Consider the following 10,379-nt stretch of genomic DNA (forward strand, 5'->3'; position numbering starts at 1 on the left):
TCAAGGAAGTATCCTTATTGCATGTAACACACAAATGCATTGAGTAACAACTTGTTCAGTCGACGCGAAATCGCTCCGATAATATGCGTACGCGTTTTCTGCCTACAACTGAAACCTTGTCTGGCATAGCTTCTCCATGGGATGCGACGAGTGTGTCACATTATACTTGAACGCGGCTACGTGCACAGGCGTATGTATATGTGTGTGTGTGTACGTCATCATTAACTGGTACCATAATAATTCCTCGGTGACAGCGGTTATATGCAGTACTCTCGAGAGTCGTAGTACACATATTATACGCTCGACGAATACCCGCCGATTCATATATATCCTCCGAAACTACAAGTTTATATGTATGAGCAAAAAAAAAGTAAAAAGTCGTAGAGAGAAAAATTAGACTCTCGTTACGTATGAACTCTCGCTAGCAAACACACGAGCACAATCTTATATTACTTCATCATCAGGTATGCAGAAAAGCGATCGACGAATTTCCGCGATTCCGTATCGAATGTCGCCCGTACGTGCATATAATGTACTCGAGTGCGTACCGCACGTACAAGTTGGCGATCGCGTGTGCAACTCTAGGCTTTACGCAGCGCCGTTTAGATACTAACTTATATATACCTATGTAAGTATGTACGTATGTATATATGCATTACGTTGATACTCGGTGCAGCGTAGTTTATATGCAGGTAGACGCTCGTGTGTGCGTAAATAGCTAGTACAAAGGTGACCCATAGAGAGCGATCGTCGCTCGCTATCGCATCGGGTGGCTCGTTATACAATCCTCGTGCGGAGCTGCTTCTCTGTACTAGCTATACATTATGCATTATAATGCCCTGTGCGCGCGGATAGTTTCATCTCTTTTTTATTTTAAGTATGCGCTATTGTGCATGTGCCCGGACTCTTTAGCGGCGCGCTCCTTCGCTACAGGCGCATGCGATCGAAGGTGTGGCATTCGAAATGAGCCGCGCTTAAATATTCCTATCTCGGCTGCGCCACGAGCTCCCTCCGTCCGCGGCTTGTCTTTTCTTTTTCTTTTTTCCCCGCTCCACGGCAAAATAAATGCCTTATCAATCGGCCCGAGCACCCGCATGCATATTCATGCGAAGAAGCTTCGTTAAGGAGATAAGGGTTCGTCTAATTTCTGGCCTCGCGAGCTCAATTAAAAGCCATTGCTGCACATATAGGCTATAGGCGCGTGCAGATATGCTAAACGAAAACGAAAGTGATACATCGAACGTGTAGTGTGCTCGCGCGCCCGAGAGACATTAGGCGCCAATACAATTCCCCCGCGACGACTCGCGCACGACCCACTACCTCGGCTTTCCGTCCATGTGTATGTGTGAATGTGTGAGCAAACGTTCCCTCCGATTCTAGTGTGCATATACGCAGCGTACGTGTCTATGTCGCGACTCGTCGCGGCAGCGGCGGGGTTTCAAATCCCGCGAAATGAAAGTGAATCGGCTATATAAAGGGTAATTTTGCACTTCTACGCGCGCAGAGCAAGTTCAAATATAGCCGACATTAGAACTGTGTATAGCTTTATTCGCACGAGCACAAGCACATTGAGCGAGTACCACACAGCCGGAAGACATGAGGGTCCTGGTACGTGTTTTTTACGACCAAATTTTTATTCTTCTCTCTTTCTTTTGTTTTCTGTCTTTTTCCACGGGCCTTTCTTGCTTTCGTTCACCGCCGAGATTACGAAGCACGATAGAATTTTCACAGTGAATTTATGCACTCGCTCGCGTCTTGGACGACCGTCTTAAAGAGTCATTGTGATTTTACTTGCGATCGAGCTAGTTTTTTCTTCCTCTCAGACATCGAACTTGCTAAAAGACTGCACAATTTTAACGGATAAAAAGTTCTTTAGCATCACTCAAGTAAACTGCTCATAAGTTTGATTTCTTGCATCGGCGAGTTTTGTAAAAAATAGCTTAAAATTGAACCTCATCTTTTGTTGTGAATTCTCTATAAATTAATTATTGTTTATAATCGATTAATTGAAAATAAACATGAACTTCACTGTGTCATCATTTTCAATGCGCATCGGTGTTTTTTCATTTAACTTTTCGTTTGCTATTTGTGTGCGCAAAACGTAACGAAAAAAAAATTATGCACACTTGTCATACTCGGAAGTTCGGCTATTTTCTGCTCGAGAAGCGCTCTGAACCACCGTGCAAGCAGCAGCAACAGACGCAGCAGCTACCTATATACGGTCGTCCGCCTCTCTTTTGCTCTGTGTAGTGTGCTTGAAGCGCGAAATTGGGTAATCGCTTGTACTGATCAGAGTATAAAAGTGCATCCTCAGTGTTGTATACCATATCCTTTGAAAGAAGTTGAAAAAAAAAGCTGTAAAAGAACACCAAGACTACTAGCCCAGCGAGTTTTGTATGATACACGGTAGTCTGCCTTCTTTGACTTTTGCGCGGTAAAATAATTTTACCGCGTTTATATGTCTATATGTGCGAAAGCAGCGCATATACAAAGAACGGCTTGAAAGTTATGTTTCGAGATAAAATTCGTACGTGCTCTGATAGCAAATAGTAGTAAAATATTAAAATATATTTTTACTTTTGGTTATTTCAATTTAGCCAAAAATATTTTAAAAATTTAACATAATAAATGAAAATTTAATTTTTTCTTAATTTTATTAAAACTAGTAAATAATAACATATTTGATGTTCCATTGAATGATTGTGTTTTTGACAATGAAAGAATGAATTGATCAATTCGAGCAAATAAATAAATTCTGACAAAGCTCACAATAAAAATTTTTGTTTAAAAAGAGCATTTTAATAATTAAAAATATCTAATAATTTTAATCGAATATAATATATATTTAAATAGAGGCTTACACAAATTATAATATTGACTATGCTACACGATATTACTATGATTAAACTCCAAATTACCCGGATTATATAGGATTATGTAGGTTTCTTGGGGTATCAGACTTGATTTATTTTGCAGAGGTTCTCAATGGATTACCTGCATACTATAATAGTTTTTTTTATTCAACTCACTTTTATTTATTTTTGATTATTTAGGCTCATCAAAAAAGAATTTAAAACAAAAATATTTTTATTGAATTGAACTTGATTTAGTCAAATCAGTTATTTCAAATGAATTCTCAATTCAGAATTTTTGAACGCGCACTACCTACATATGAGATTGGATATTGAATGTCCACGTAGTAATTTATAAATTGTGTGTTTTTTAAATGTGAATTTGAGAAATGTTTGTTTCATTCGACTCACCATAGATTGTTTTCGTATTTCATCATAACAAGGCATAACCGAGTAGTTAATTTTCTTCAGTGTGATCAATAAAAGAGAGAAAAAAAAGAACGAGTAAAAAAATGTAAAATAAACTTGCGCCAATTGGGCAGAAGTCATAAATCTTGGCAAAACCGAAGTAGCGTTAAAGAGTTGAAAGAGACAAAAAGAAAAGTCTTTACAAGCAGGCTGCGCGTGCGCATTCCGATGGGCAGGCGCCAGGGTAATTTGTCTGCGAGGATCGCCCTGTGCTTTCCATTGGCCATAATGGACGGATAATTAATCATTAACTCGTATTTACTCTTCTCCCGAATATGCATACATATCCAAAAATACAAGACACGGATTATCCTCCTCTGGTGTAGCGCTCTGGAGGCCCTTTAATTTACTCCCCAAAAGCACAGGAACATCGTGTTCTCTTTCTACCGGGATCTTCCTCTATCGAGTCGAGTCGTTTATTTAATTTTTTTCCTTTGGGCTTGCCAAAGTAGCAAGCGTATCGGCTGTAAAATGTCCCACGACTCGCGGAATTCACACGATCGCGAAGGAGCTTCGATTAAATTAAACGAAGCAGTTGGATAAGCCCGAGTCGGCAGGTGTCGTGCAGCGCCGTATGTAATAATAAGCGCGCGACACAAGTCAGAACGCAACAATGCGCATCGCGCTCATATAAAGTTGGTGCCTATATGACGCTACGACGAAAGTATTGCGATCTATATCTATAACGATCAAACGGGAGACGACGACGAGTTTCGATCGAATAAGTATGTAAGCGCGATCGACTTGCTGCACATGAATGAATGGACGCGGTGTGCTCGTCCTCGTTGTCGCCTCTCGTGCAGCAGGCAATTGTGTGCGCGGCGCAACACGTCCATGTCGCTAAATCGATGCGTACGCATGCTTGGCTTGCATCAAAGCTTTCGGTTCCCATCGTGATCGCACAGTGCACTGCATACGAATACATATGTATGCCGCACAACGTAATGGTTGTTACTACACGCACGCAGACATCGACACGAGTCGCTTGAGCCGCACACAGGACGTTAATCAATATGCGAATATTGCGCATACGCGCCCTGCACGGCTAACGCACCGCGTGTGAAAAGTTCGCGATTGTAAGGTGTATAATAGTTATCGCCTTCCAAAGACCAAAACAGATTCGACTCGGCTGATTATCTCAAGTTTAGAGGAGTAGAAAAGAACTTATACCTTGACAGCGCGCGCACCTATGTTCTGATAATCGTTGCGCAAAATTTTTACCTTCGACTCATTCACACAATATATAAAGGCACAGCCTACAGCAAAAAATTTCGCGCAGCTGTTCCAATAGCCTATTCCAATGATTAATGAAAGGGGATACAGGTATAATTTTCCGAAGCTCGTTCTGATGAGAGGATGTGTGTAGTATATTTGATTTAAGTCAATGTCGATACGAACAACGAGTTGTAAAAAAAGTATTGCATCAACGGAAGTATTATGCTCACACACCGCGTCCTTTTCACTAATTTGATAAAGAGATTAAAGTATGTTGTCGTGGTATGAAACTTAGAACTTTCTTCCGATCGATGTCGGTATGATTATTATCAAATGCAAGCGCGAATGTTATTTGGCGGACGGATAGCACTAATTGTACGTTGTGTTACTTTTCGAAACGATACTTTGAAAGGAAATTCGTGTGTGGACACAGTGGCATCGCTATTACTTAAACGTAGACTCGGCCGCTTCGAGTAATACGCCTTTTCCACCGATCGCGACTTCGCAAGCCTCCTTGTGCCGCATCCGTTGTGCTGAATATTTTTTATGGCATAAATAGTTATTAACTCGATGCGCTAATTAGCATTGAACTGCATTTTTGAAGGTATTAGCAATGGTGGTGGCGGTGGCCTTCGCCGCTGACGAAAAGAAGCCAGCCGAGCCCGAGGCAGCGGCTGCAACCGAGACGAAAAAAGACAAACGCGGTCTTTTGCTGGGCGATTACCACGGACACGACCTGTTCGGTCATCATGGCCACCATCTCGATCTTCATCATCATCATGTGCCAGCAGTGCATCATGTGCCAGTGCACGTACCAGTTCACCACACGGTGGTTAAACACGTCGGCGTCCCGATTCATGTGCCCAAACCCTATCCAGTCCATGTGCCCGTTGACCGGCCTTACCCTGTGAAGGTGAGTTCTCTTTGAAACTGAATAAAAATACAAACTAGTGATTAACATTGTCTTTCAAGATTCTATAGTATACGCCGTAGCACAGCCTATATACTATTTGAACTAGACTTTGCATGAAAATGTATTATTAATTTTTCCTTCTCACAAGTATGATAGAAAAAATAAGAGATATATCTTCTACGCAGCGCTGATGAGACTTTAGCAACCACAAATACAACACTTATCAATGAAATTCTATTGAGAGTATCATCATATTTAAACATTATTGACTTGATGAATTTTATAAAAGTTGTAGGTAAAATTTAGTTTCGTTCAAAAGCTTATAGCCCGTTAATTTTTTCGAAATGGACAGCTTTGATCGAGAATAAAGCTATGCATTCCCGCACGTTGTAAAAGCCAGTTGGCATCTTACCGAGCTGACTTTTACCTCGTTACAATGTGCTTAGACGAATAATAAATGCACGCACGCGAGCGTGTTTCTTAATAATCTCTCGCCAAGACAGTTATATGCAGCGCTCGTAGTAATAAGAAGTGCGACTAGCAAAATAAAATCACTTTGACTTTTTCGGTCTGTTACATATGGCAACGTAACTTTGAATTACGAAACTCGATCCCAACCAAATGCATCTATAGATTATTATGTGCCGTACAGGCTGGAGGGTATATAAAGCGACGATCAGGACGTAAATTACTCGGCATTATCGTATAGCTAAAGAAAAGCCTTAACTCGTTCTGCAGCTTTCAACACAAGATTTTCGCTTCGGAGCTTTTTCATTGAATTGCCGCTCAAAGACAGCAGCAGCTGCAGCCGCGACGGTAGTATAACGTCGAAAATTCGAGCCAGATACGACGCTTTACTTGGAGCACGCGCGAGATACAGTAGTTTACGTCTTTACAAAGTCTCTCCATAAACACACACTTAAATATATATATAATAATACATTTAGAGGCTGGAAAGAAAAGGGAGAAAATGCAGCGATCCTGCATCTTGATTTTCCTCTCGTTCACACGCGTTTAAAAGAAAAAGGAATACTTGCTGCAATATTATACGGCCTATTGCGTGCCCTGTTGCGACAAGTCGTTGTTTCGCGCTCGCGTATTAAACACGAGGACTCGCATACATACACGCAGAGAGTACTCGCCTTGCGCGCCCGAGAGAAGAATAGAAGCTGCTGCACTCGGCATTGTTCATTAGGTAAACTTGGCGAGTCGCACGACTACGAATACGAGCATATTTCAGCTCGGACGTTTTTCACTTGTTTTCTCGCGCTGACCACTTTACACGTTCGGTATTTTGTTTTTCGAGCCCCGACACGCGCTACGCTACACAGCCGATCGCGTTCAATCGAGAGCTGCGTTAGCAGAGGCGAGCTCGATACGTCGATCGCATTGTAATCCGGCTAATCGAAAGCGCGATTCCTCGTAATCGCGGCGCGAGCGCTCCGATTATTATTAAACGTTCCCACGTACGTCGAGTGCCGCGTGTGCAATATGTACATAAGGTGCGGTGGCCGATAAGCCGCTTCGTGCGTTATTCAGCAAAGACGCCAGTCGCGACCGATCACCTGCCTACTTTGCCGATACGAAATGTACACATGTGTGCACGAGGACTCGAGCCCATGAAAGGGATAGATTTGTGGCATAGCCTCTGGCTGCATCTATTCCCGTGCGCATGAGTGCTGAGCGTAGTATGATTAATCGGACTGTTTCTCGGCGTGAAGCAATAATTGTTCGCTGCAAAGTCGGAGCCATCGAGCCCCTTCGTCGTAATTACCGACTACAACTATACGTAATGACTATTTCGTCGGATTTTTTCTACGCTATCCTCGAAACGTAAGCTGCACGCGCGTACTCGATGCTGGTACACAATGTATATACGTATAGACTCTCCTCGGAGCTGTTGTCGGTTTTGTCGGCGCGCGGCTCGTTTCAAACCGCATATCTCGCTCGCCCGAGCAAAAAACAAAACTCCGCAACGGAGCTCTACACTCGATTCCATGTGAACGAGCATCCTATGCGCCCAACAAGCCGAAATATACGAACGCTAAGACAAAAGATGTTTCGCTCTCTCTCTCTCTCTCTTACTCTCTTTCTCTTGGGAAAATATAGAAGATGAAAAGATGGCGAAAAAAATCAAAGCAGCGCACGGGGCACGGCATCCATGCGTAAACCTGTGCGCCCGCCTCATGCGGAATTAGCCGTGTGTATGAAGTAGTCTCGGGTTACCCCGGGCGGCGTAATTCATGCGCGCTTGATCATTCAATATATTATTTAGACTCTGCTATGCGCGTACCTACCATAAGTGCAAACTCTTACTACAACATAATACAACATAATATAGTATAGGAGGTTGCGCAGCCAATCTGTGCTACATGTGGGCAATTTGGCGAATTTCATTCTTGAATTTTGTCTCGTGTGTTTCAATGCAGGTTCCAGTTGAGGTGCCAAAGCCCTACCCGGTGCCAGTGCCGGTACCGCAGCCCTACCCGGTCATCCACACGAAACACGTAGCCGTGCCAGTGGAGAAGCCCTACCCGGTCCACGTACCGGTCAAGGTGCCGGTTCACGTACCAGCTCCTTATCCCGTCAAGGTGAGTCAGCAAACTACCATTACTTTATGCTCTCGGTCTCTCTTTTTCTTTTTTTTTTTATGCGCCAAACAGAGGGAAAAAACTCATAGATATGTACAATGCGCGAGTTCGAGTCCTGGGCTCGCTCGCGCGCTTACCATGTGCATGTATAATAAGGAAAGGGCGCGCTTTTGTACTAGCAAGTAGATGTGCATACGTGTGTAAGTGTGCTTGTGCTCTGTGTATATCCATAGCTACTGCCGCAGCCGCCGATGCGACTGAATGAGCCTTTGTCTTTCTTTCTGCGCGCGCGCTCTGCTCTCGTGCATTGCTCCTTGCTTCTTTCTCTCTCTCGTGCGCGCGCGCGGCCACGCGGCTCGAAACAGCCAACCGACTGTGTGTCGGCTTTGCGCACTTTTTCATATTTCAAGGGCTCATTTAGTGCAAGCTTGCTTTATAAATGAAAAATACTCGCTCGTGCTCCTTTGCATTCGCTCGCCAGTGCACCAGATGATTGTCTTGATTGGCTTACTCGCTCTCGGCGCGATACACTTATAAATGTACAATAACACGAGCTTCGACGCGAGAAATAATAATTGTTCCAGCGATCGGTGATTATTATTGTTTGCTTGTATGTTTGTTTCTGCAACTGCTTCGCAGTAGTACGACAACTCGATATATATACAACGAGGATCATTATACACGTTCCCATATAGATGTAATAATATGCATTCCGGAGAACAGATATTTCTCGGACACGACTATAATTACAGTCGCGAATTCTAAGCGAAAAAGTCAAGCGCTTGAATCGACAATTGCAATGTTCAACTTGTGTGAGGCCAGTTTTACTGTCTCCATAATGATTTATTGCAAAATGTACTGCGCAATCATGTGCAAATTTTGAAACGAAAAAATTCAAACTCTCGCTAATGAGCTCGAGTTAAATATTGTTATTTTGATTGTGCTTATAATACTTACACGTATGGTCGTTGCGTGCTCGATTTTGCAGGTACCAGTCCACCATCACGTGCCAGTGCCGGTCCACGTGCCCCATCCAGTCGTAGTTAAGGAGAAAATCCCCGTTTACATCAAGGACCATCATCACCACGACCACTATGATCATGGCCATCTCCATGGTCTGCATGGTCTTCACGGGCACTACTTTTAAGTTGTAACTTAAACTTAACTTGCTTTTGCGCGGCTCGAGTTATCGCCTATGTACGTCACGCAGCCAAGCAGAGACAATCACTCGACGAAGACGGACGTCAGCCACCCTCTAATGACCACTACCACTGAAATCGGCAATGCATCGACGGTTCGCCGTACTTCTTTCAAGGATTATCGTTCATCTGTAAATGAAAGAAACATCTCTTTGATGCATAAAAAGTACGAACGAGTCCCGATGATGGAGCTCGGCCTATCAATGTCGAATACTCCACGCACCGCGACCAAAACGTTTACCACTGCAGAGATACAAAACAAAACAAAAACCAGATAATGTAATTAAATATATAGCGCCATTATACTGAAATATTCATATTAATGTGCATGTATCTTTGCAAATATAATGTGTGTAATTCATCACTTATATTTTATTATTATACATACATACATATGTAAAAGAGTTTTTATTTTAATAATAAAAGTACATTGAATTTGTAAAGTTTTTTTGATAACAAAAGTGAATCGGTCGTTTTAAATTACATCAACTGTCCAAAACGAACAGATGTGCTTATTGGTTCTTTTGTCAAGTCGAATTTATTGTTCGCAAATAAGTTGAATATATCAAGACAAGAGCCACGCGTAAACACGTCCATGTATACTGCTATACGTTACGAAATTCGTCTGATTGACTTTAATTGAGACACGAATACCTATTAATTAAAGTTCAAATGATTTATCACCTCGGTTTAGATGTACCTGTGGAGAGTGTAGTACGTATCGGTAATACCGTATAACGGACACGAGTTGGCAACGCTCAATTAATTAACATATTTTGCATAACACAGTCTAGAGCTTACGAGGGAATATTTGCGGGCAAAAGCTCCAAAAAATTTTGAGAGAAAAATAAGTTGAATAAATTTCAAAAGCCAAAAAAGTGTACAGAAGTGTGCTGGTCTAGGCCCGTACTAGTATCGCATCGTGCTTGTTTTATACGTATTTCTACATGCAAGCGCTAAAAATTTTACCGAGCGCACGAACCCAACTTGCTTCAGAACCGAGAGGACGACTGCTCGAGCGCGCGAGGCCATGACTCTCTCCTTGTGTGTGTGTGTGTGTGTGTGTGTGAGTATGCAGTATTATACACGCTATCCATTAGGCTGTGCAGCTCGCAACGATCGATATCGATGAAACAGCATC

General features: G+C 42.6%; 1 protein-coding gene across 1 annotated transcript; it reads left to right on the forward strand.

Annotated features, from left to right (window-relative positions):
* The first annotated feature begins 1,476 nt into the window (after positions 1-1,476).
* Positions 1,477-9,602, forward strand: LOC106648882 (non-classical arabinogalactan protein 31-like). Its single transcript, XM_014366027.2, has 4 exons — positions 1,477-1,608; positions 5,140-5,448; positions 7,878-8,039; positions 9,028-9,602. Exons 1-4 carry the CDS (start codon positions 1,597-1,599, stop codon positions 9,184-9,186), a joined length of 642 nt encoding a protein of 213 aa, XP_014221513.1. The 5' UTR covers positions 1,477-1,596; the 3' UTR covers positions 9,187-9,602.
* The last annotated feature ends 777 nt before the right edge of the window (positions 9,603-10,379 follow it).

This window comes from Trichogramma pretiosum, unplaced genomic scaffold (assembly GCF_000599845.2).
Source record: "Trichogramma pretiosum strain Unisexual culture from Peru unplaced genomic scaffold, Tpre_2.0 scaffold33, whole genome shotgun sequence".
Lineage (NCBI taxonomy): Eukaryota > Metazoa > Arthropoda > Insecta > Hymenoptera > Trichogrammatidae > Trichogramma > Trichogramma pretiosum.